Here is a 27,137-nt window from a genome sequence, read left to right as displayed (position 1 = left end):
GCTCTGATTAGACCTCTAGCCTGGGAACCTCCATATGCCGTGGGTATGGCCCTAGAAAAGACAAAAAGTCAAAAAAAAAAAAAAGTTATGCCAATATAAGACATCATTTTCGCATAATCTTATTCAGTGAGGGGTTGCTGGACACGTTGGCAAGGGGTTCATGTGGCCGTCAGCAGTTAACACTGGAGCCGTCTGCTTGTGGTTGAAGAGGGCTGTCCCCTAGAGACATTTGAAAACAAGGCAAACAGCAGGCTCCTGAGGAATTTAGGCATTGCTCTTCTTGGGACATCTGTAAATTTTCTTCTAGCTATGTTAATTTTTAATTAAGCTTTTCTATTATTTAAATTCCATTAGTAAGCTTATGTCTCTTAAATAACATTATAAAGTTTCTTTAAATAAAGACTGGTTGTGTCTAACAGTACAGGGATAGACTAGCCCCTATCAATACAATTTCAGACAGTTGTTCTTACGTAAATTTTGAGAAATACTCAGTTGACTCTATTAGATTGAGCCTTCTACAGTTGCCATTTTTGTAGGACAAAACAGTCAAATATCAGCAATTTGGGATGGTTCAGTTTAATAGCCAATCTGCCAAATCAATAGGTGGAACAAAGTTTTATTATATTTATGCATTCATTTGTACAACAGAATCTAAAAATGCTAGGGGAGTTCTCTCCACAGCTCAGTGGTTAACGAACCCGACTAGGATCCATGAGGATTCGGGTTCGATCCCTGGCCTCCACCAGTGGGTTTGAGGGTCTGGCGTTGCTGTGAGCTGTGGCGTAGGTCGCAGACACAGCTCGGATCCCAAATTGCTGTGGCTATGATGTAGGCCAGCAGCTGCAGCTCTGATTCGATCCCTAGCCTGCAAACTTCCATATGCCATGGGTAAGGCCCTAAAAAGTAAAAAATAATTTTAAATAAATAAATAAATGAAAATGCTGGGAAGCTCAGAAATAATGACCTTAACTGTACAGGGTTTAAAAGGAAGACAAGGAAAGTAGCTTTAACCAGGACAGTGCCAGCTGCCAGCATTTTGACTTTCTCCTTGAACCTAGAACTATGGCTTCTCTTCCCTCTGGTGAGAAAGCTCTGGCCCCACCTCACTGAAGTGAGCCCACGAAGACCATTGTGGTCTTTAGCACTGGCCTCTGTTTTTTTTTGGGGGGGGAGAGGCGGGGGGGGGGTCTTCTGATACATTTTTGTTTGTAAGTTCATATTTTTATTTTTTTTTATTTTTTTTTAAATTTGGGTATAGTTGGTTTACAGTGTTGTGCCAATTTCTGCTGTATAGCAAGTGACTCATCTATACATATAAATGTATATTCTTTTTTTACATTCTTTTCCATCATGGTCTATCACAGGAGATCGGATTATAGTTCCCTGTGCTGTACAGCAGGACCTCATTGCTTACCCATTCTAAATGTTATAGTGTACTTCCCAACCCCAAATTCCCAGTGCATCCCACTGCCCCCCCCACCCGGCAACCATAAGTCTGTTGTCTATGTCTGTGAGTCTGTTTCTGTTTTGTACATAGGTTCATTTGTGCCATATTTTAGTCCTCACGTATGTGATATCGTACGGTACTTGTTTTTGTCTTTCTGACTTTCTGCACTTAGTATGATAGTCTCTAGTTGCAAGCCTCTGTTTTTTGAGGGTTTTTTTTTTTTTTTCCTTTCTTTTTTGGCCACCCCACAGCACATGGAGCTAACCAGCCAGGGATCAGATACGAGCCGCAATTGCAACCTACACTGCAGCTATGTCAGCACTAGGTCCTTTAACCCACTGTGCTGGGCCAGGGATCGGACCTGTGTCCTGGCGTTGCAGAAATGCCACTGATCCCGTTGCACCACAGCCTTCACTTTTAAGATCAGAGCTGACCACTGTTAAGAGTGGACTGAAGTACACAAGGGCCCAGAACATACGCATCAAGAAAAGAGACCGAAGCAGTGTTTCGGAGGTGGATGTTTATTTTTTTATTTTGTGCCTTTGTGCTTAATTAAGCCTTAATTCAGAACATTTTTCAGATTGCTTGTCCTTGCTTCTTTTCCACCCGCTACTTTTTAAAGGTACCTCTAAGATGTAGCAATGCTTACAGGATTTGCTTTTTTTTTTTAATCTTAGAACTTTAGAAAGGAGGTTACCTACTTTGTGCAGTGTTGACTCATTTTTCTCTATGGCCCACATAACCTACAGTATCCCAGGGCTGCAGTATGCTTCAGGAAACAAAAACCACACCCATCCTCCACTCCAGACAGAGCTGCTCTCAGAAATAGCATTGTGAGGTGTAAGGAGAGACACCTCCCTCATTCTCCAGGGAGCCGGAGGCCTTGAAGCTGAAAAGGACCAGCACCCAACCCTCCCAGCACTGCCCAGGGATCTGTGGCTCCTCAAGTTCTTTGCTAGAAAGAAACAGGGTTAAAGTGCATTTCTTAAATTCATGTCCTCTTATTTTGTTCAGACGCCTTTGTGATTTCTTGTGCGTTTTATACTTGGTCATCTGCCTCTTAAATATATTTCCTTGGGCACTTTCTTCTCCTTCTTTTCTCTGGAAATCAAGATGCAAGTTAAATGTCTTCTTTGTGAAGCATTCCAAATTACTTCAGACATAGCTTTTAATTCCTCATTCTACTCTTTTCCAACAGTGTATGGTGTGTCCTAGTTCCTGTTGTCTTGCATTTTAATTGTGTCTTTCCCACCAGAACAGGGACCAGGTCTGTTTTGTAGCAGCTGAGGCTAGAATGGTGCCTGCTGTATAGAAGGCACTCATAACATAATTGCTGAGGAATAAGTCATTTATTTTTATAGCAAGCAGGTAATAAAAAGAACACCAGAAGTCATAAGTTTTATTTTTGTTCCTCTAAAGTTTTCTTTTTTTTTTTTTTTCTTTTTTTGGAAGCTTTATATTCTGTTTTCCTGGAGACCCTAATACTCATAAAAGGCTTACATTTTTCTGCTTAAAGAAAGTGGGGAGGGGGAAGTCCATAGATTTGTTTTATACTCAGAACTCAGCTTTAGTGACTTTAATCCCATCTACCATGGGCAGAATTGAAGTAAGGTAAGCATCATGTATAAGCCTGGCCTTTAGATAGTGTGCTATGTCTAATTCTAAGGCTGTTTTGTTTCTGTTTTGTCTGCTTTAGTATTTCCACTAGTGACATGGTGGTGAGAAGTTTACATGTTTTTTTGGCACTGTGGTATATTAAATGCCACTGTAGTATGACTTTTTTTTTTTTTTTTTTTTTTTTTGTCTTTTTAGGGTCACACCTATGGCATACAGAGGTTTCCAGGCTAGGGATCAAACTGGAGCTGTAGCCGCTGGCCTACTCCACAGCCATAGCAGTGCCAGATCCGAGCCGCATCTGTGACCTACACCACACAGCTCACAGCAACGCCAGATCCTTAACTCTCTGAGTAAGGCCAGGGATCAAACCTGCATCCTCATTCAGGATACTAGTCTGGTTTTACTGAGCCACAACAGGAACTCCTGAAACTTACTTTCCATTGGGTGTTCTTTGTGGATTTCCAAATGAATGGATTGGAGGCAACTTAATGTTGAACATCCGTGTAATAGATTCAGCTTTACTTAAAAGTAATAATACAAGTAGTATAGAATAATTTTTTTACCTTTCTGTAAATTATCCTGTGTTTCAGATCAGGAATGTTGGAGTCTGGTATTGACCGAATTATTTCTCAGGTTGTGGATCCAAAGATCAACCACACCTTCAGACCTCAGGTGGAGAAAGCAGTGCATGAGTTTCTGGCCACGCTAAATCACAAAGAGGAAACAGGTGGCAGCACAGCACCTGATGATGAGAAACCAGACTCTTCCGTCATTACACAAGGTGCTTTGCTTTTGCTCTTGGTCAGTTCCATTGCTTTTCTTCTTGAACTGAGTATCAAGTTAGGGGTGTTTAGTTCTTTAAATCATCTACTTGGTCACTCTAGTGAAATCGTATTTACTTTAATTATCACCCAAATTCCTGAGCAGACATAATATTTCTTTTTTTTAAATAATAGGCATTTTAGCAATGTAGTAGGGGTACATGTGTGTGTGTTTCAGTAGAAGGGATAATTAAAATAATTAGAGAAAACACTCTTTTTCTGGGAATTATTCTCACATTTGCATGGTGCCTTTCCTAAGATACTGTATTAGAGAAGTAGAGAATGGAGAATGTGTTAGGTTCCAATACCAGCACCTGAAAGTCTAAAGGCATATGTGTCGTATAAGGATGCCAGTGGTGAGTGGCCTTGATTCAGCAGAGGGGTTTACCTTCAGCATAAATTTATTTTAGACTGTGTCTTTCCCTTGAAGGTGTCCCTGCCCCTGGGCCCAGTGCAAACGTGGCCAGTGACGCCATGTCAATCTTGGAGACCATCACCTCTCTTAACCAAGAAGCTAGCGCTGCCAGGGCTTCAACAGAAACGTCAAATGCCAAGGCCTGTGAGAGAACATCCAAAAAACTCCCATCTCAGCCAAGCACTGACACTGGTGCCGAGAAGGAGAGAACTTCAGAGGATGCGACTGAAAAAGAAAAACCTACACCTGACTCTGCAGGGGAAGGACAGGAGACAGCCCTGAAGTCAGAAGAACTTAATGATCTCCCAGGTCCAGTTGAAGAAAGTAAAAATCACACTAAAGAGAGCAATAGTTCAGTTCTGCTAAATAAAGATGTTCAGCAAGAAAGCAGTGACCCAAAAAATAAATCAACAGACAAAGGTGAAAAGAAAGCAGACAGCAGTGAAAAGGGAGAAAGAAAGAAAGAAAAGAAGGAGAAGACTGAGAAGAAATTGGATCACTCAAAAAGGAGTGAAGATGTACAAAAAGTGAAAGATGAAAGACAAACAAAAGATAAAGATGCAGAATGTTCAAAACTTCCTTCAGAAAAAAACAATAGTAAAGCTAAAACTGGTGAAGGGACAAGAGAAGGTAAAAACTTAGAAAAATCTGCAGGAGTTTGAAGAACACTGAGTGTCCACTGGGGGTACATCAAATTTGCCTTGAAGTTGTAATAAGTGTGTTTGATACTTGTGTTTTAAGAGCCTGAAAATTCGTATTCTCTTTGCTAAAATATGAGCCATGAACACATATATATTCCTTTTCTGTACAGATGTAGCAGTTCACAAAGTAAATGAACAGAGAAGCTCTAAACCTTATAATTTAACTCATAATTTGTCCACATACATTATTCGAAGCAACTTAATTCATGATCGAATATCCTAGTTTTTAAAATATTAGCTAGTGAATATTCCAGTTACTTAAAATTTCCCTTTTTATATCACATCATGAATTATCAGTTTCATTAATTTTATAGGATAATGGTTTTCTTTTGTATTTTCTGGAAACAACTCTGCCTTATCTAATATTGGTTACTGATGATGAAAGATTATTTCTGAAGCTGAAGTTCTTTGACAGTTTTTGGTTTTTTTTATTTATTTTATTTTTTGTCCTTTTGTCTTTTTAGGGCCACACCTGAGGCATAGGGAGGTTCCCAGGCTAGGGTTCAAATCAGAGCCACAGCTGCTAGCCTACGCTATAGCCACAGCAACACAGGATCCAAGCCACCTCTTTGACCTACACCACAGCTCACAGCAATGCTGGATCCCCAACCCACTGAGCAAGGCCAGGGATTGAACCCAAGTCCCCATGGTTAACCAGTCAGGCCCATTAACCACTGAGCCATGATGGGAACTCCGTTTGACAGTTTTTAAAGTAGGAACGTTTAAATGCTATCTTGGAATTGGGTGCGGAGTATGTTCTTAAAACAAGATGATGTATTTTCTGTTTTATTTTTCTTTTGGAGATTTCTCTTTGATAGATTCTGATGTGGATGGACTCACAGACATCACAGTTAGCTCTGTCCACACCAGTGACCTTTCATCTTTTGAAGAAGACACCGAGGAGGAAGTTGTAGTGTCTGACAGCATGGAGGAAGGAGAGATCACATCAGACGGTAAAGTACTTTATTTAATAATGCCTCTCTGAAGCTTCCCGTCCAGCGTGATTTGATTGTTCAGACAGTTGTGCTGTGAAAGACAGTGTGGTTGAACAACTAGCCCTGGTGTCAGGAACATGGGACTCTGAAGTTGGAAGATGTGTTTCTGAGTCCCAGCTCTGAGGTGGTCTGTCTGAGCAAGCTTGGGAAGTCACTACACCTCAACAAGCCTTGGTTCTGCAGCTCTTAACTCCATTCCTTAGGGCTCTTGTAAGATTTAGACAAGATCACGTATGAATATACCTCGTATGTGGGGTTTGAGGAGTGCAGCTGCCCTCGCTTCCAGTTGCAAATTCAGGGTCCCCAAGGCCACCCTTGGGTTTGATTATTCACTAGAAGTGCTCACAGAAGTCACTGAAAGCTGCTAAACTCATGGTTATGGTTATTACAGCCAAGGGACACAAATTTTGAGGAGGGGAGGGGTCGAAAGTTCCCCGGGCTAGGGATTGAGCCTGTGCCACAGCAGCAACCTGGCCACAGCAGTGACAACACCAGGTCCTTAACCCAGTGAGCCACCAGGGAAATCCAAAGGGAAATAAATTAAAATCAGCCAAGGGAGGAGGCACATAGGCCAGAGTCCAGGAAAGTTCAAACCCAGGGCTTCCAGTTGTCCTTTCCTTGTGGAGCTGTGGACAGCATCACTTTCTTGGGACAATATATACAGATTACTGCCAACCAGGGACACTCTGGAGCCTCACGTCAAAGTTTTTATTGGGATTTCATCATGTAGACCTGGTTGACTGTTTGTGTATCTGACCTCAGTCTCTAGCCCCTCTGGAGGTCAAACTGATAGCCCACGACCCAGAGTCCTCACCGTAAATCACACTGTTAGGCAGTTTGGCTCGACGCAACATCCCAGGTAAACAGAAATACTCCTGTAAGGCAGAAACCTTAGAGAGGAATTCCCGTCGTGGCTCAGTGGTTAACGAACCTGACTAGCATCCATGAGGATGCAGGTTCGATCCCTGCCCTCGCTCAGTAGGTTAAGGATCTGGCGGTTGCCATGAACTGTGGTGTAGGTCGCAGACCCGGCTCAGATCCCACGTGGCTGTGGCTGTGGCGTAGGCTGGCAGCTACAGCTCTGATTCCACCCCTAGCCTGGGAACCTCAGGGCTGCTGGTGTGGCCCTAAAAGACAATAAATAAATAAACAAACAAACAAACCTTGGAGATACCTCCCAGAACCAAGGGCAAAGCCCAGCCCTCTCTGTTAGAGAGTTTGTTTTTCAGCCCACCCTTATTAAGGACTTCCTGTGTTCTAAGTGTGATGCTCCACTATTACACTAGTGTGGAGGACAGGTAAGGAAACAGTCACCCAGAGAAAGTGTCTCGTGCAGGGTCATGTAGCTAGCTAGCACAGGCGCCAATTCTGGGCTCCTACCTGAAACCTAATGCTGCTCTTTACCACATGATTAAATGTTCATGACTTTTCAGAAGTCAAAAATAGTGAACATTATTTGCAATTGCCTGAAGGTACCATCTTGTAAATTTACTGCTGGCTCCTGGATAAAACATGTAGAGAGAAAATTATACAAGAGAAAAGGTAGATTTTAATGCCACATGTATTTTTCAGTCTCTCTGATTTTGCCTTTTTTTTTTCTTAGTATCCATTTAAAAAATTAGCAGCCCAGAAATGCAACGGCAGCACTCCCCAGTCTTCATATTATCCTCAGGAGGTCATTCCTGAGTCCGCAGTAGGAAGAGTGCTCTTCATCCTTTGAGCACTCTGCTTTCTCTATCCGAAGTGAAATTTAAATTCCAGGTGCTTTACTGGATCTTTTCAAGGCTTCTTCTGGACAAAAAAAGTAAGAAGGTTCTGTTTTTAGGATACTTCTTGCTTTTTCACAGGGAATGTATCCTTCTTCCCAAGGTTGGGGGGGTTAGTGTATACTTAGTGTAGGACCAGTTACTGATTTTTTTCCCCTTCCATAGACGAGAGCTCACGGGTCTATACCAAGGCTACTGTCATATAAATGAGGATTAACTCTATGTTGAGGAAACAAATAACTATAAGGTCTGATTTTTCTTTGCTTTTTTGATGTGTAAGAAGCTGAAAGAAAGAGAAAATTAAATAAATTAAGATATAGATTATAACCTTAAAAAATGTCAGTTTCTGGGTTTTCACATAGTGGTATTTCTCCTGTCAGACCCACAGATACACTTGAACTACACTGATGTGACTTTTGCCACCTGATATTGATCAAGCATAATATTGATTTTATTGCTGATTGACAGAAGCACTCCTCTCTCCGTTGACTTTCTTCCAGATGAAGAAAAGAACAAGCAGAACAAAACCAAAACTCAAACCGGTGACCCCAGTGAAGGGAGAGCAAAAAGTGTACGGCATGCTTATGTTCACAAACCGTATCTTTACTCAAAGTATTACAGTGATTCTGATGACGAACTTACCGTAGAACAGCGCCGACAGTGTATCGTAAGTCCGATTTGATCTCTTCTTATTGAAACCTGTTAGATCCGATTGGCAAACTTGACTAGTCTGTTTACAGGGCACTGGTGAGTATTCAAAACAGTGACATAGAGGTTCTGCCTTCAGAAACCCTGTCATTCATTTAATGAGACAGAATAGACATAAACACGTGACAGAGGTGTTCATATCATCGTGCTTAATAGTAGTTAAAACTGGTCACAACCAAGGCGTTTCATCGTTTGGGAATGTTTGGCTCAAGTATGGGTTCAGCCATAAAGAGAGATGGCATCAGCCATTAACATAATAATTAGAATAGAAGCACAGTCAGTCCACTTTTTCTGCATTTGAAAATACTTGTGGAGTTCCCATTGTGGCTCAGCAGTAATAAACCCAACTAGTATCCCTGAGGACGCAGGTTCTATCCCTGGCTTTGTTCAGTGGGTTAAGGACCAGGGGTAGCCGTCAGCTATGACTTGGACTCCATGCTGCTGTGGCTGTGACATACGAACTTCATATGCCACAGGTGCGGCCCTAAAATGGCTAAAAAAAAGAAAATACTTCTAAGATATGCCATTGAATTACTAACAGCTTTTTAAAGGAAAAAAGAATGCTGCCTTTTTGTATGTATATAGCAGTTGTAAGATACAATTTCAGTAACATTAAAACATGAAAAGGTGTCATCATAGAATGAGGAAATAATACTACATTAAATAAATGATTTGGGGGAGTTCCCATCGTGGCGCAGTGGTTAACGAATCCGACTAGGAACCATGAGGTTGCGGGTTCGGTCCCTGCCCTTGCTCAGTGGGTTAACGATCCGGCGTTGCCCTGAGCTGTGGTGTAGGTTGCAGATGCGGCTCGGATCCCGCGTTGCTGTGGCTCTGGCGTAGGCCGGTGGCTACAGCTCCGATTCAACCCCTAGCCTGGGAACCTCCATATGCCGCGGGAGCGGCCCAAGAAATAGCAACAACAACAACAACAACAACAACAAAAAAAAATAATAATAAAAAAAATAAATGATTTGAAGGAAGTATATCAAACTGTTAATAGTGGCTTCTCTTTTGAAAAGCTTGGTCGGTCAGGAGTTAGGCTTATGCTTAGGATGTCTGGCACTTTGAGACTTTGAGTTCTAGGTGGGGAAGAAATGGTGGGTGTAACACACAATAACAGGATTCTCCCTGACATTAAAATATGGTGCAGAAAGTCCCTCCTCCAAAACCTGGGTCCTGAGAGTATAACTGCAGGTCACATTTGTTGTAGGACTAGCCTGTCACTTAAATCTGCATTTCAGCCTTCTTCTTTGAGACCTACCTGTGTATCTATGCTCATAGGTGTTTTCACAGCTATCCTTTTAGTTGAAAGAGCATTTTATTAAAGCACCATTTCCCAAAATGATACCTTTCTCCTTCTTTAAATTCATGACATTCTGAAAGAGTAATGGAAAAATTTCACTTCCCTCTCTTTTATTCTTCTGATAGCTCTCAAATTGAAACACATGCTCACACACATTGATGTGCATAGCGGTGTATGTGTGCTTTGTGTGTGCGCGTGTGCGTGTGTGGGCCGAGCCTGTTAATTTGTAAGGACATCTGAAGGGCAAACTTTTTTTTTTTCCAGAGTGCTTTTACTTTTGCCTGATAATCTGTCAAGGTAATTATGAATATTTCATGGTTTTAGGCTAAAGAAAAAGAAGAGAGACTTTTAAGAAGGCAAATTAATAGAGAGAAACTTGAAGAAAAACGAAAACAGAAAGAAAAGACAAAGTCTTCGAAAGCTAAGAGTCAAGGTATAGAATATGCTAACTTTTAATATTTTAAACTATCTTATATGCCATTATTTTCTAGATAAAAATATAACTTATGAGATATAAAATAAAATGATCAAAGTTGTATGTCAAAACAGACTAAAAAATTTTTCTATTTTCATATATGGACTATTACTTTACTTTTTAGTCTGATGTGTTCAGTCACTTTTCTTTTTTGATCATATTGCTGTATCTAAATTAATCATTCTAGCATGAACCAGATTATACAACTCACATGTCAGCAATTTATTTTCCAGTGATTGTGGAATGAATTATCACTGGAAAGTTTATTGTTAACCTGTGAGTCATCAAGCCTTGCAGTGATATTAATGGAATTCATCTATACTTATGTAAACCGAAATGTCAAACATCTATCTGGACTATATCATTGAACAAATTGAACTTCCTGTAGACACTTATCTTGTGTGATATACAAATCCACACATACGAGCATTTGAAATAATAAATAAATATAGGACTTCTTCATCTAAAGTATTATTTTTATCCCAGCACAGCTTAGAGATATTAAAGCCATTACAATGATTAGGAAATCTTAATGAAAAATAAATATGCTATTTATAAAACCATGTTCTAAAATGCAGTTTATTGATTGCTTTTTTCGCAGGCAAAGGTAGTATGGACTTAGAAGAATCATCCACAAAGAGTTTGGAACCCAAAGTCCCCCGGATTAAAGAAGTACTTAAAGAACGGAAAGTTTTAGAGAAAAAGGTAGCCTTAAGCAAAAAAAGAAAAAAGGATTCCAGGTACATAAGTTAACTGGCCGTACTCCCATTGTAACATTCTCTCAGCATGCTTTCAGAAGAGAGGCGCTGAAAATGACAGTAAAGAGCCAGACCTTGAATGTGTGTGTTATTCCATGTTTCTGAAAGGACCTAGGGTTTCCTCTTGAGGGTCATAATTCATTGTATTGATACCTATGCTGTTTCAAAGTAGTGTATACTAGTCTTTTTGTGGGGGAGGTCCCAGACTTTTCTGATAATCTGATAGAAACTTCAGACTCTTTGCCCAGAACACACAATTGTTCCTGGAGTTTCAGAGAGTTTATAGACTTTTTAGAAGTACTCGAGGAGTGTCCTTGTTCTGTTACTGCCAGTGACTATATCCATTCTCCAGTCTTTCCAGGCAGTTCACTTCACCAGTTCTCATGCTTCTCCCCATAAACCAGAGGGTCAAACCAAATGTTTTTAGCACCACAATATCATGATTAATTCTGTAAGAATTACAAAGCTGATGAGAATCTGTGAGCGGCTGTATAGGCATGGGCTACAATTTTGCTGTTCCATCGAGATGCAGTTATGTAAATTTATCTTGGATTTGAAGCGAGCTGAATCACTAATTTGCAGAACTCAGTGGGAGGAGTTAGCTCTCCTTTTTCTTCTCTTTCTCCTTTCCTCATCCCTATTAAGCTGAAAAATAAAACTACCCTGTTTATTCAAAAGATAATACTTTCTTATTTTTTGTCTTGTTAGGACCACACTCATGGCCTATGGAAGTTCTCAGGCTAGGGTTGGAATCAGAGCTGCAACTGCCAGCCTACACCACAGCCACAGCAACGCCAAATCTGAACTGCATCTGTGCCCTGCACCACAGCTCACGGCAATGCCGGATCCTTAACCCACTGAGCAGGGCCAGGGATCAAACCTGCATCCTCATGGATACTGAGCCACAGCAGGAGCTCCCAAAAGATAAGATTTTCAAGCTCAAATTACAGCCCACATCATGTTTATCTTCAAGCAACAAAGCAGGAATTTTTGTTTCGAGGATACTTTCCTATAGAGCTAAGAGTAGTCCGTGTCACATTTGGGGTTGGGTTCTTCACAGTTGACCAAGACTAAGGTTTAAATTGAAATGTAGAAGTCTCTATTACAGATTAAGTGTTTATAGTAAAGATAAGTTTTTCTTTTTAACCTTCCTGAGAAATTCTTAAATTTGATTCAAAGTTCATATTTCACTTTTTCCCCCACCCAGGAACATTGATGAGAATTCTAAAAAGAAACAACAATCTGAAGACGATTCCAAAGAAACCCTCAAAACAAGTGAGGTGTGTCTTAATTGGTAAAACCCCATTTAAAATGCTCTTTTGTTAGATATAGGCCATTCAGTCCTTTGTTGTAAAACTTAGAATGCAGTCTGAATTTTTTCTAAGTTGAAAAAAAAATTCCATCACCTTCAGCATTCTAGCCTCCCCATCCCATTATGGCCCCAGTTCCTTACTTTGGAGAGTTGATTTGTATGCTCTTTTATCTGTGCAGTAGCTCCTTTTCTACTCCTCTCTCTTCCTTAAACTCCCCACTCCTCATTTCTTACATTGGAGGTAACAGAATTTCCAGTAACAAAAATGAAAAAGAAAGGGGGGAGAAAGCTAAAATTTCTTTACCTGACAAATTGTTTCTTTTTCATTCTCTTCCACTTCTCGTCCACATCTGTACATAACTTTGTGGAGTAGATGTAATCTTGCAGAGTTTAACATTCCCTGTGACTCATTTCATGTTACTTGGTAACTTTCTAATTATGTTTAATGATTCCAGTGTTATATATAATGAATAGTGAATGGATAGATCATAATTTAAGCATTTTCTTATAATTGAGCACTTGGATTGTTTCCAAGATATGATCTTTTTATTTATTTATTTATTTTTCTTTTTGTCTTTTTGCCTTTTCTAGGGCCACTCCCACAGCATATCAAGGTTCCCAGGCTAGGGGTCGAATCGGAGCTGTAGCCGCCGGCCTATGCCAGAGCCACAGCAACTCAGGATCCGTGCTGCGTCTGTGACCTACACCACAGCTCACAGCAGCGCCAGATCCTTAACCCACTGAGCAAGGGCAGGGATCAAACCTGCAACCTCATGATTCCTAGTCGGATTTGTTAACCACTACACCACAACGGGAACTCCCAAGATGTGATCTTTTTAAATAGTAAAAATGTGTACATAAAAATACCCCCAAAATGTGCAATAAATCTTCACCTTTTTGCCTTATTTTCTTGCAAATACATTTTTGCTTTCACTGGGTTGAAATGTTTATATAAACTGCCATATTTATAATTCTGTAGCTGATTTTTGTCTTTTTAGAGCCACACCCACGGCATATGGAGGTTCCCAGGCTAGGGGTCCAATTGGAGCTGTAGCCACTGGCCTACGCCACAGCTGCAGCAACTCTGGATCCGAATTGTGTCTTCACCCTACACCACAGCTCACGGCAACGCCAGATCCTTACCCCACTGAGTGAGGCCAGGGATCAAACCCACGTCCTCATGGATGCTGGTCTGGTTTGTTAACCACTGAGCCATGACGGGAACTCCTGGATTATCTTCACACTTATAAGGGAAGCACTAGTGATTTAGTAAGTATTTGTTCATAGCCACTAAATATTCTTGATGTCTTTATCCAGAAATTAGATGCATATTTAGAAGTATATCCAGCTATCCTAATGCAATATTTTTAAATATTTCATTTTATTTTATGTGAAATTTTTGTGGAAAATGATCTCAAAACTCTTTTCACATTAATTGGTTAGCACTTACTAGGTTGATGAAATCCATGTTAGTAGTTCTTTCTTCCATGAATTTAAAGTATTTTTTAAGATCTTTGTCCTGGTCCCTCTATCAGTAGTGTATTAATCTTCATGTTACTATAGAAAAAGTTACAGTAATAAACTGACCCGAGACGCAGAGCTCTTTCTGAGGATTGAGCCCATTATTTGAATACGTCTGGCTAGTCTGTGAGTCTTTATTAAGAAGTGTGATTAGTCATTAGCATTCACCCACTCAGTGCCATACTGTGGAGTAGGCAGGGGGTTTGGAGGCTTTGGTCTATCAGTACCTTCCTTTGGATGCAGAAACAAATATGTATGTTATATCTGATATGATTGCTATTACTGTGAGTTACTGTGTGCATTTGAAGCTTCCTAAGTAGACTGTCTTATGGGTAACCTAAATTCAGGAAGTTTCCAGAAATAATTTGGATTTCTTAATGAAAACATAAGAAACCTTTATTTCATTATAAAATGTTCAAATTGCCTTCATTGGGTATTAAGCTTTTGGACTATAAATAACTTTGGGGAGTTCCCATAATGGCACAGTGGTTAGCGAATCCGACCAGGAACCATGAGGTTGTGGGTTCAGTCTCTGGCCTTGCTCAGTGGGTTAAGGATCTGGCGTTGCCATGAGCTGTGGTGTAGGTCGCAGATGTGGCTCGGATCCCATGTTGCTATGGCTCTGGCATAGGCCGGTGGCTACAGCTCCGATTGGACCCCTAGCCTGGGAACCTCCATATGCCGCGGGAGTGGCCCAAGAAAAGGCAAAAAGACAAAAAAAAAAAAAAAAAAACTTTGGACTGTAGTTCTTTTTTAATTGATGTCCACTGGGCATTAGTGGGCTTTAGCAATTGAAAGTTTAAGGCAGCCTCCTAAGTGCATGCACACATGTCAGGAGAAAGAACCACTCTCCATAAAGATGCAGTGTAGTGGGACGAATACTAGACTTAGAATGAAATCATTGCTGGGTGTCAGGTTATTGATTTCATGCAGAGTTGCAGGTTTCTGATGCATAAAAAGAAGTTAAATATACCTACAGGCTGCTGGCAAAGATTAAATAAGGTGTAACGTGACAGCACTCAACATACTTAAATGCCCTCTAATGTTAAATTCAAAAAAAAATTAATTTTAGTATTTCTTATCTTTTAACTTGTATTTTCCTACAGCATTGTGAAAAGGAAAAAACGTCTTCTTCAAAGGATTTGAAACACATTCACGCAAAGAGTGAATCAAGTAAACCTGCTCGGAGACTTTCGGAGTCTTTGCATTCAACTGATGACAACAAAAGCGAATCCAAAACAGAAAGGGAACATAAGAGGCGGACATCGACCCCTGTTGTGGTGGAAGGGGCGCAGGAAGAGACCGACACGAGAGATGGAAAAAGGCCAGTGGAACGCTCAGAAACTGGCACAGAAGAGCCCCAGAAACAGAAAAGCATACTTAAAAATGAGAAGCATCTAAAGAAAGAGGATTTTGAAACACCACATTTGAAAAGCCTACCTAAGAAAGAGGCAAAATCCACCAAGGACAAGCCTGAAAAAGAGAAAACTCTGTCAGAAGACAAACCGTCCATAAAACACAAGTATAAGGGTGACAGTGCCCATAAAGCAGGTGACGAGGCTGAGCTTCACTCTTCCGAGAAAGGCTTGACCGTTGATGAAAGTACTCAGAAGTCAAGTCAGCCAGCAAAGCTTTCCTCGGATGATAAAGCTGAACGAAAAAGTAGACATAGGAATGAAAGGAAATTATCGATTTTGGGCAAAGATGGTAAACCGGTTTCTGAATATATCATAAAAACTGATGAGAATGTTCGTAAGGAAAACAACAAAAAAGAGAGGCACATGTCAGCTGACAAAACTAAGGGAGAGCACAAATCAAGAAGATCAAGTGATTCTAAAATTCAGAAAGATTCTTTGAGTTCCAAGCAACATGGAATCACTTTACAGAGAAGAAGCGAAAGTTACTCAGAGGATAAGGGTGATACAGACTCAACTAATACAGATAGTAACCCCAAACCCGATGAGGTTGTTCACAAGGAGAAGCGAAGAACCAAGAGCTTGTTAGAAGAGAAACTTGTGTTAAAATCTAAATCCAAAGGCCAAGGCAAGCAGTCAAAAGCACTGGAAACAGAATTACAAGAAAATGTCACAAAACAGGCGCCCACTCCAAAAGCAGATAAGGAAAAGAACACAGAAGAAAGTGACCCAGACAGACCGCGGAAGTCTAAAATTGAAGACCGATCTCCCGAGGAAAGTGGGGTGGAGCCTGCATCAGAGAGTGCAGCCCCTTCGGCACACGGTGCACAGAAAGAGTCTAGTCACAGAGCGAGGCTACTGCCAGCCAAGGAGAAGTACAAGGGTGAGAAAGATGCGAGCTCTGCCAGACTTGAGAGAAAGTTATCCGAGGGGCACAGGAGCAGAGGCCTAAAGCACAGTGGTAAGGATGTGAGAAAGAGGGAAGAAAATAAGTCGGAGGACAAGGATGGTAAGGAAGCCGATGGTAGTAACGAAAAGGCCAGAGGAAATAGTTCCGTCGTGGAAAAGAAATTAAGCAGAAGGTTGTGTGAAAATCGAAGAGGAAGCTTATCCCAAGAAATGACCAAAGGGGAAGAAAAACCAGCAGCGAGCCCTTCAGGCCCTCCCAGTAGTTCCTCCCTTCAGAGACCCAGGAAAAGCAATGATCCCACCTCGGGACCCGAAGAGGAGCCGATGGAAATTGATCCCGAGCCAGCCGTGGAAAACGCACCAGAAGTGTCTAAAACACAAGATGGCAGCAGCAGTAGTTCTCAGCAAGACCTTGACTCAGACTGTCTTTTGAAACAAAAAACCACTACTGCAGTTCTAAAGGAAGAGTTAAGAACTTGCATAGAAGACTCAAAAAAAGCAGCCCCAGCCTGCAGATCCGGACGTGGAACCGGAGCTGTTGGTGGTACATCTGAGAAGCACGCTGACCATAAAAGCACCCTGCCCAAGAAGGTGCATCTCCAAAGTGCTGTGTCCAAACCGAGCCCTGGGGAGAGGGAGCCCACTCAACCAGGGACTCACAGCATGAATGTAGACTCTGACCCTGGTCATCGATTGTTACCTCGTGTCGCATCAGAAAGTGACAGGGCACAGAAGAATTTGAGAAATACCAGCAGACCCTCTGAAGAAGATGTTGCTCCAGGAGATGCTGCTCTCGAACATTCCACAGATGTGGACCCCTCCCCGTCCTTAAGTTCCGGGACCGTTGTTCCTCAGAAACAGTCTCACGATTCCGGCGTAGTTCCTGTAGTTGACAAAAGGACTGTTTCAGAAGGTGGCCCAGCCAGCACCTCATTTGTGGACCACTCTGAGACCCCTAACCAAAGTTTGACCGTTGCAGAATCAGAGGTCCCTAGGATAAGTGACAGCAAAGAAGGTGCCATGCTTTCCACGGTAGACACACCAGCAATGGCAAGCGTGAGTAGCAGAGGACACATTCCAGAAGGTTACCAGGCCACTGTCCTGCACACTAAACAAGGAAATGTAAACGTGCCTCTCAGTAGTGAGTTGATGGGCACGACTGTGGAAAATGAGCCTGTTAATAAAGAGAGCGGCTTGGTGGACATGGCCGGGAGAGAACGTGACTTGAAATCAAGCCAGACAGTTAGAGCTTCTGTAGAAAATGGCAGAAAGGATGGCATGGCTGTCGGTCCTGCGGTAGGCATGTGTTTAGAAAACGATGCTGAAACTGCTGGACTTAAGCCTCCTAGAGGCCTGTGTGAAGTAGAAAACGTGTCAGCTGATGCCAACAGAAGGAATGAAAACAGTGAGGTGGACACCAGTGCTGGAATTACCGCTGTGTCCTCTGTGGAACAGCAAAGGCATGGGAAAGCTGAGACCGTGCCCACTGGGTTTGGTCGAGCTGAAAAGACTTCTGTGGCCACCAGCACTGAAGGGAAGGACAGAGGTGTTCCCTCAAACCCGGTGAAGGCAGGGGATGCCACCACCACTTGTTCAGAGACAGGAGAGGGTGAAGTGGCCGTGCCCTGCACGAGCATCGAGGCGGATGAAGGCTTCATCGCGGGGATGCACCCCAGCAGCCACCCGCTTCATGCCGGGGCCGAAGCCCACGAAGGCACCGTCTTTGCCGCAGCCGAGGAAGGGGGGGACGTTGTCACCGAAGGATTTGCTGAAAGTGAGACTTTCCTTACAAGCACCAAGGAAGGAGACAGTGGAGAGTGCGCAGTGGCCGAGCCTGAAGAAAGGGCAGCAGACCCGGTGATGGCTCACTCGGGGACAGCCGAAGGCGAGGTCAACAGTGTGGCCACCGAAGAGAAGGACGATGCTGTAACCAGCGCGGGTTCCGAAGGGAAATGTGACGGTTCTTCAAGCAGAGACGCAGAACTCGCGGAAGCAACGGTTGCCTTTATTAGTGAGGTGGAAAGCGATGGGGCCGTCACAAGTGCTGGGACCGAAATCAGAGCGGGGTCCCTCAGCAGGGAGGAGACAGATGGATTCCAGAGAAATGTGACAAGGATGGGCCCCAAGAAAGAAATCGAGGGGACTGTGACATGTACAGGAGCAGAGCAGAGAAGTGACAGCTTCGTCATGTGCTTAGTGACAGGTGCAGGGCCACAGGAAGAGCGCAGAGTCATGGGTGCTCCGGGGGCCCCAGTTGATAATGACGCGCCAGGAGGAGCCAGCGCCACCCAGGAGGCGGGAGGTTCTGCAAGCGACAGCCCGGAAGGGGAGAGCGCCGTCACCAGCACAGGGATAACGGAGGAAGACGGGGAGGGCCCAGCGAGCTGCACGGGTTCGGAAGAGAGCGGTGAAGGCTTTGCTCTGATTTCCGAGTCCGAGGAAAACGGAGAGAGTGCGATGGACAGCACGGTAGCCAAGGACATTGCCAACGCGCCATCTGTTGCTGCTGGCCCATGTGATGACGAAGGCATCGTGACCAGCACAGGCGCCAAGGAGGAGGATGACGAAGGGGAGGGGGTGGTGACCAGCACTGGCAGAGGCAACGAGGTCGGACACGCGTCCACGTGCACGGGGCCGGAAGAAGAGAGTGAGGGGCTGTCGATTTGTGAAAGTGCGGAGGAAGCGGACGGTCAGGTTGGGACGGTGGCCAGGCACGTGGAAGCTGAGGTCCCCAGCGCACACGAGAGTAGCGTGGACAGCATGAGCGGTGCCGAGAAGGACGTTAAAGACACAGAGATCTGCTCCAGCGCCAAAGGCGTTGTGGAAAGCAGCGTGACCAGCGCCGCTGAGGGAAAGGGCGAGGCGGCTCCAGTGCCTGAAGGTGGAGAGGCCCCCATGACCAGTGCAGCATCAGATCAAAGTGACGGTGGCCTCACCCAAGAGGAAACTGTGGACGAGACCGCTATTTCCGCCGGCCTGGTGGGGGGCAGTCACGAGGCACTGGTGTCTGGCGTGGTCCCAGGGTGCGGGGCTTGCCCCCCATCACCGAGCGAGAAGGAGGACGAAGGCATCATCACCTCCGTGGAAAATGAAGACTGTGAGGGCCCCGTGGCCGCTCCGGCCAGGGACAAGGTCACCACCCAGGCGTGTTCGGCGGGGGGTAAAGGTCAAGGCAAAGGCTTGATGATTTCCACCAGTACAACAGATGGCTTCACCACACAGTTAAGCGCGACTGTGGACGTGGAAGAAGGTGGGTCCAGTGCCCTGAGGACGGAAGGAAGCGTGGAAGGCACCCAAGTGAACGTGGAAGAGTTCGAGGCCCCCATGCCCAGCGCAGCGTCAGGGGACGAGAGCCAGCTCGTCGCTGCTGGAAACGAGGAGAAAGATGAGTGCGCCATGATTTCGACAAGCCTCGGGGAGGAGTTCGAGGTCCCCGTTTCCAGTGCCACCACCATCCAGCGCGCCGAGAGCCAGCAGGCGGTCGCAGCAGTCGACGCTAAAAGACTGATGTCCGTCAGCACCGAGGACTTCGAGGGCCCCACGCCCAGCGCGCCCGCGGGAGTCAAGAGCCCCCGGGCTTCGACCAGCAAGGAGGAGAAAGACGAGTGCGCCCTCATTTCCACCAGCATCGCGGAGGAATGCGAGGCCTCCGTGTGTGGTGTGGCTGCGGAGAGGGAGCGTGAGCGGTCCGTCCTCATCATGGAGGAGAAGGATGGGAACGCCATCATCTCGACGAGCTCCGTAGAAGATTGCGAGGGCCCAGTGTCCAGCGCCGTCCCTCGAGAGGAAGTCCGGCCCTCGGCCAGGCCAGCAGAAGAGACGGGCGACACCGCCATGATTTCCACCAGCACCTCGGAAGGGCGTGAAGCGGTCATGGCGGGTGCTGTCCCACAGGATGAAGATCGGCCTGCCCTTGCGGGAGCAGAGGACTTCGGTGACACTGCCGTCATCTCCACCAGCACGGCCGAGTGTGTGCTGACCGCCAGTGGCCTCGACAGGCACGAGGACAATCAGCTGACTGCAGGCAACACAGGAGGAAAAGGTGACCCCTCAGCTGCAAAGGCGAGCAAGCCTGAGCTCCCTGTGCCCGGCGTGAGGGCTGGAAGCAACCGTCAGTGTCCTGGGCCCTGCGCAGGAGGAAGGTCGGGCCCCATGGTGGCACTGGGAAGCGGGGAAGGGCAGGACAGGGTGGCAGTCAGCATGCTCCCTCCAGGTGCCGTGTGTGCACCAGAGGAAGGGAGGCCTGGCAAGGACTGTCTGGGCAGTGCTCAGAGAGCAGACAAAAGCCCTGAGGCCGCGACATCCAGGGACAGTGCTCCAGCAAGTTGTTCAGCAACGAGGAGCTCAGAGATGACCTCGGACTCCCCCGTGAACCCTAGAAAACCAGAGCAGACAGCCCAGGACTCCTCTGGCAGCCTGTGCTGTTTGACAGCAGTAAATACTGGTGCTAAAAAAACTGATGCCTTGTCCTCTCTTCCTCCTGAGGGCAACTTGCAAACCACCCCTGCTGAATGTATTAATGGCCAAGAATCCGAAATCGCTCCTTCTCACACGGCAGTCCTTCCCACTACCTGCAGTGGAGCGTTCTCGGCTCATAAAGGTGAGCAGGACCTGACTGTTAAGAGTGACCACAGTGGCAGGAGGACTGTTGCGGTGTCCACTGAGAAAGCAGAAGATGGTGACATCGTGATAAAGTCTTCCCAGGAAGAAAGAGGCCTCGAAGTCATTGTTTCTTCTGAAAAATATTTGCATGACTCAGGTGAGAATCTCTAGTTGCAAATTTTCTACATTTTACAGAGATGTAGAGGACATTTAAGGCAATTTCCAAAAGATGGTTTGGTTCTAGAAAGTCACAAAACAGCCTTCATCCACCTTAAAGGTCAAGCTTCTCTAAAATTATGTTCACAAACTTAGAGCCTCAGACCTACTCCTCACGTGTGGTCAGAGACAGGAGGCTGAGAGCCAGGACTTCTGCTGGACAAGTGTCATCGCAGGACTGTTTTGAGTTACGAAATCTCTTTGACCTTCAGATTTTTTAGCAGTCAAAATGAAGATTTACAGGCACATATGAAATGAGTGGGGGTTTTTGGCACCCTCATTTTAAAAATGAGAAAAAAGGTTCAGAGAGTTTAAGTAACTTGCATAGTACTCGAGTGCCTCTTAGAAAAAAAAAAAAAATTACTTCTGAGTCTGTTTTCTGTTATATAAAAAGAAGATAATGGTACAAAAACAAGCAACGTTCCAACCCCATCTGACTTAAAGATTCGAACCATGTGTCATTTCAGTCTGGCTGACTACTTCTAATCAAGGGAGTGCATTATTATTTTTTTAACAGAGTTTATTGTTCATGTACATGAGTTAATTTCTGGTTTAGAATTTATTTGAAAAAGAAAAGAAATGTGTTCCCTCCTGGTAGATTTCAGGGAGTGCTGGCCTTGTTAGAAATAGTTGGTAACTGGGAGTCCCTTTCATGGCTCAGCAGTTAGCAAACCCAGTTAGGATCTCTGAGGATGTGGGTTTGATCCCTGGCCTTGCTCAGTGGATTAAGGATCTGGTGTTGCCATGAGCTGTGGTGTAGGATACAGACTCGGGGCTTGGATCTGGTGTGGCTGTGGCTGTGGCAGAGGCCAGCTGCCGTGGCTCCACTTTGACCCCTAGCCTGGGAACTTCCATGTGCTGCAGATGTGGCCCTAAAAAGCAAAAGAAAAAAAAGAAAAAAAAAGAAAAGAAAAGAAAGAAATAGTTAGCAACTTAAAAAGGTATAAGCTTTGAGCTTGGTTGTTCATACCATCCCATTTCAGATCGTGGATTCCAAGCTAAATGGTCAGGATGGGAAGACATTTATGAGTCCAGCCATGTATTGTCCCTAGGCAGTGACACTGCAGTGTGCCAGGTGCTTGGACTAGGGTTAGCCGCAGGATGCTCTGAGAACTCAGGGAGCACATGGGCTGGATTTGAAGGGACCACAGATGTTGACTTCCCTTTCTACTCTGACTGTATGAACTGTAGCATCTTGGGCTTTTCGACTGAAATAGACCTTAGGTATCTTCTAAATGCAGCCTCAGGAGGCTGAGGCCAATAGATGTTCATTATAGGGACTTAGGTAGGAGACACCAAGAAATGTTCTGTGAGTTAAAATAAGTGACTTGAAAGTTTTCCGTTGACTTTAGCTTGAGGTACTTGAATGTTCTGGAAGTTTTTATGACTCAGCCTATGCTGCAGTCTATTCCTCCTCCCTCCCCTCCCTTTTTTCCTCCTGAGGGAGCAGAAATAGAAGGGCTTTTGGTAAGGAAAAGCTGGCAGCCTCTTGAAGAAAGGAAAGTTTCTCTTTGGAGGCTTACCTGTGGGCAGGTGAGAGAAACATAAGCCTCCAAGTCACAGGACAGAGGAAAGCAGGAACAAAAGGACTGAGACAAGGACAGATTTGAGCCTATTCTGGAGAAAAATTCCATTCTCTTTCTATCTGCTTCACAGTGTTTTAACTTTATGGTCAGCTTTGCTGTGTCAGCTGTGAAGCAAGTACAGCGAGTCTATTCACTGATCACCTCCTCTGGTGGGAATATACCTCTGTAACCTAGAATGTTTTCATGGAGGGACAGACTTGATGTAGAACACTATAGAAATCTCGAGAGCAAGAAACATCTTCACACCACCCACCCCCCTAAGATAAGTAAACAACCCCCTGCCTTTCCTGTAGAATGTTCACATCGATTCCTTTTTATTGTTTTCTATTGACAGCAAAATAAAACAGCAGAGGAACTGGGCATGATAACAACATTCTGTTACTTTTTGATTCAGGATGTATTTTGCCAGCAAATTCCTAAACTGATTTTTAATGGCTTGAATTTCAGTAGGCAGTGAAGAGTCTGCGTCGAACGATTTGGGAGGATTGAGACCGAAAGCCAACTTGAAAACTGAGGTATGGCTGACGATTCAGTTATGCTGCACTGTCAGTGCTGCAAGGGCCTTCTCACCACACGTAGACGCTCGAGCGGCGTACCGCTCCTGTTCTCCTTGTACCTAAGACATTTGAGTGTTGTTCTTGTCACATCCTGAGGGAAGAGGCTAAGACCCGTGTAATGATCTCAGTTGCTAGTGCCACCATCGAGTCCCTGTACTCAAAGCAGAAATCCAGGTCACCCTCAGTCCCGCCGCATTTAATCCACTGGCAATTCCCATAGTTTCCCTTTCCGAAACACAGCTTGAGTCCATGTCTTTCTGTTTCTACAGCGGCCACCTTAATCTCAGCCCCTATTGCAGTGGTATCCCTGTTGGCCTTCCTTCCTTTCCAGCCCCTCCCGAGTCTTCACACAGCCCCGAGACTTATCTCAAAAAACATAAATTAGGTCATGTTATTGCTCTGCCCGACGTTTCCAGTGGCTTCCCGCCATACTTAGTTTGAGTGGGGGAGGGGTGTTTTTGTTTCTTAAAATCACAGCCTGTGTGTTTTTCAGTTTAGTCTATGCCCCCTTTCCAGCCTGCTCTCATGGTGCCCTTTTAAGTGTGTGTGACAAGACAGTGATCAACTCGGGGCTGCGGACGTAGTGCAGAGGAGGCTAGACTGACCAGCAGGAGCAGTGGGTGGCAGGAGGAAGGGCTTGCAAGGAGGACACTCGAGTGGATGTTTGCAAGTAGGGTGGAGACAGAAAAGAAAGAATCTTCTAGGCAAGAGTGTGCTCTACACAGAAAGGAAAGAGCCGCTGTTGAGTTCTGGGCTCTGCATGGCTCAGGGTGAGCTGTGGTGAGACTGAGGCCTGATGAGGGAGTGGGACCAGGTCAGGAAGGGCTGTGTATGTTATACTCACAGTTTTACTTTAAAGCAATAGGAGAGCCGTTGATGGGTGGAATGGAAGATTAATTTTATTTCATCTTTTTGTTTCTAAAAGTTGACATGAGTACATGAATTTTAAATTTCACAAACTCAAAAGTAGACTTTTATATTGTCACAGTATGTTGGGTGTTTTGTTTAATTCGTGAGGTTAGTCTTACTCTCTTATTTTAAAAATCTCATTTAACTTATTTTGGTGGTTTGGACTTTTTAGGTGTTTGTGCCATCAGAGGAAGAGAAAAATCATGAAATTGTAGCACCACCAGAAAGTCCGAGTGGGAGAAAGCTGAGTGGAAGAGGTAAGTTCCTCTTAGCAGCTGTTCACATTATTTTTTCCTTGCATGTGGTTTTACCTTTTATTGATGCTAAAAATTAATAGCTAATTCATAATAAAACACTGACAAGGTATATTAATTTACTTCTCATTTTTTTAATTATAGTTGATTTACAGTGTGCTGTCAGTTTCTGCTCTATAGCAAAGTGACCCAGTCGTGTGTGTGTGCGTGTGTGTGTGTGTACACATTCTTTTTCTCATATTATTGTCTATCATGTTCTATCTCAAGTGATTGGATATAGTCTCCTGTGCTGTACAGGACTACATACCCTTTTTCTCATGAAGTGGCAGTCAGTATTATGTCAGTCAATATTACATAAGGTAATTGTTTAAATCCAGTATCTCCAAAAAATTCTGGCCAAAACAAGTTGCTTTGAAGCACACCCTTGCTCTAGCCCACAAACGTGTCTCCGTGGCCCTCCCTGTCCTTTCAGGTCCTATCACAGGTCATTTCTGAAAAGCTAGTCTCCAGCCCGTGTACCCACTTCTTTCAACCTCACACTCTTGGCACTTGGACTCTGGCTGCCTGGTCACTAACGTTACTGCCAGCTTGCATAGCCTCTTCTCAGTCTCTCTGTATAGTAGTCTTCAGTGTCCACTAAAGATTTTCTAGGGAAGAGCCTTAGTATCAGACAGGACTAGGACAGCAGCTCTCAAACGCTTTGGTCTCAGGACCACCTTAGACTTTACAGATGCCTTCATGTAAATCAGATCACCTGGCAGAGACCCTGACTCCATTGAGGGTTAGGGTTTCAATCCATGGGGTGGGTAGCAATATATTCAGTTTGAGAGGGACACAAACATCCAGTCCATAGCTCTCAAAAAACTGAAAAGTTCAGGAAAGCATGATCTAGGGGCAAGGACACATCTTGCAAAGGCTGAATTTCTTATCCTTAGCCCCAACAGAAATAATTGCTTTCCCGTTCTTGGCCTCTAGGAAATCCTGAGACTTACTCAGATGCAGTTTGGATACCTGAATTTTATTGCTCTATAATTTTTTTAAACTCAGCTGTATATTGTGGGCATCCTCCATTGTCAGTGTGTACAGATCAACGTCATTTGTTTTAATAGTAGTCTGTAACAAATTTTCCCATTTGTTATTATGTCTTTCAGTGATCTCCATTTTTTGTTGTTTTTACTATTATAAGTAAAGCTATAGTGAGCTTCCATATGCATATAACCATGTATTTCCCCAAATATTTTCATAAAAGTTACTTGAAAGTTCAGAAAATACATGAGTTTTCAGAGTTCCCATTGTGGCCCAGCAGGTTATGAACTCGACTAGTATCCATGAGGATTCGAGTTCAGTCCCTGGCCTCGCTCAGTGGGTTAATGATCCAGCATTGCCATGAGCTGTGGTGTAGGACACAGATGTGGCTCAGATCTGGTGTTGCTGTGGCTGTGGCGTAGGCCGGCAGCTGCACCTCAGTTCAACCCCTAGCCTGGGAACTTCCATATGCCCCAGGTGCGGCCCTAAAAAAAGCAAATCATGTGTATATATAACGTTTGGAATTTTCATCAACACTTGCTACCCTCCCACCTAATTTGGAGCCAAATATTGAAGGACGAATAGGAATATATTTGGTGGACAAGGCAAAGAGAAAGGCAGTGTGCGAGGAGCAGCGTGTCTAATTCCCCACCCAGGACTATCTGGGATAGTCAGGGTGGAAACCTTCCACAGCAAAACCATCTGAAAGGGCAGCCTTGAAAGCATGTGCCCTCAAGAGCCTTATAAGCAGAAGTACCAGGCAGTTCCTGGAAGACCACCCCAAGACTTCGTAGGCCACTCATGCTGACATGCTCAAACCCTAACGATGACTAATCTGCGTAAAATTTAGACAAGTGCATTAGCTAAAAGTTGTATGTATGTGTTATAGTACAAATAATTAACATCCCATTTGTTAATTGTCAAGAAGGTAACATTTTTGGATTCTGAAGTCCTTTGTTCCCACAGCTATATTTCAGATTACTTTATTGTGTTTAGGTATGCTTCAGTAAGAGATCTACTTACGTAAAAGGAAGTTGTTTAAAAGAAAAATGTGTGTTCTGTCATGGTTGAGTAGAAACAGTAGACCTTGTACTTCAGGTTTCCAAAGAATATAAATAGACCATTGCTCTTTGAGGGGACGGGATCTGACTTTTCATTTGATGGCATTATTTTCAGATGAACTAGTGCAGCTTAACAGTTACAGCAACGGGCTTCTTTCTACCTTTCTTCTAAGCTTCAGATCACCAGCATGGTTAAATCACTGTAGTGGTTTCATGGATTCCTGCCATTATTGTAAAAATGCAGGCAACATTATTTTTGTTGTTTTTCTGGTAATATGACAAAACGCAGATTATGGAAAATAACTGGTTAAGATTTTATAATTCACAAAAGCTGCTAGACCACTTAGTAACCTAGTCCTGCTTAACTAAAAATTTCTAAATTTGTTTCTCTGTGGTTCAAAAGCAATATTTAGTTCCCTTATTTCTCATTTTTGTGTTTGAACAGCTGAACTCCATGGGGAGCCTTTGTTGGTGACAGAATCACTGAACGTAAGTCGCCATAATGGTTTGGGTTTTGTCGTCATCAGGTTCTTTTGGTTTGGGGTTTTAACAGCAACTGCATTTAGGGGAGGGGCTTGGTGTGCATTTCTTTAGGAGACAGGAGGCCGTTCGTAATGTGCTGTCCATTCAAGTTCAACCTACTGGCACATTCAGTTCCGTGTTCAACTGTATCCACTGATGTCATGAAATACAGTTGTTTGCCTCAGAAAGAGTCACTCTGAATTCAGCAGCACTGTGTTCTAATGACTCTTTAGGCCAG

The 27,137-nt window shown here is 44.0% G+C and overlaps 1 protein-coding gene across 4 annotated transcripts in view; it reads left to right on the top strand.

Moving 5' to 3' along the window:
• BOD1L1 (biorientation of chromosomes in cell division 1 like 1) overlaps positions 1-27,137 on the top strand; it is a 57,359-nt gene that overhangs the window by 8,509 nt on the left and 21,713 nt on the right. For 3 of the 4 annotated variants that reach the window (XR_298893.3, XM_005656496.3, XM_005656497.3), the window contains exons 3-13: positions 3,655-3,845; positions 4,316-4,930; positions 5,805-5,954; positions 8,263-8,429; positions 10,101-10,209; positions 10,853-10,991; positions 12,217-12,289; positions 14,949-20,925; positions 23,018-23,085; positions 24,209-24,293; positions 26,823-26,866. Coding sequence is in view for 3 of the 4 variants with exons in the window: in XM_005656496.3 (XP_005656553.1) it covers positions 3,655-3,845; positions 4,316-4,930; positions 5,805-5,954; positions 8,263-8,429; positions 10,101-10,209; positions 10,853-10,991; positions 12,217-12,289; positions 14,949-20,925; positions 23,018-23,085; positions 24,209-24,293; positions 26,823-26,866 (7,618 nt within the window). In the remaining variant the exon portion in view is untranslated. The remainder of the gene's footprint in view (positions 1-3,654; positions 3,846-4,315; positions 4,931-5,804; positions 5,955-8,262; positions 8,430-10,100; positions 10,210-10,852; positions 10,992-12,216; positions 12,290-14,948; positions 20,926-23,017; positions 23,086-24,208; positions 24,294-26,822; positions 26,867-27,137) is intronic. The other variant, XM_003128856.5, reaches the window with a different exon arrangement.

Source organism: Sus scrofa, chromosome 8 (assembly GCF_000003025.6).
Source record: "Sus scrofa isolate TJ Tabasco breed Duroc chromosome 8, Sscrofa11.1, whole genome shotgun sequence".
NCBI lineage: Eukaryota > Metazoa > Chordata > Mammalia > Artiodactyla > Suidae > Sus > Sus scrofa.
The sequence above is the reverse complement of the archived record's forward strand: the minus strand, read 5'-3'. Positions and strand labels throughout refer to the sequence as shown.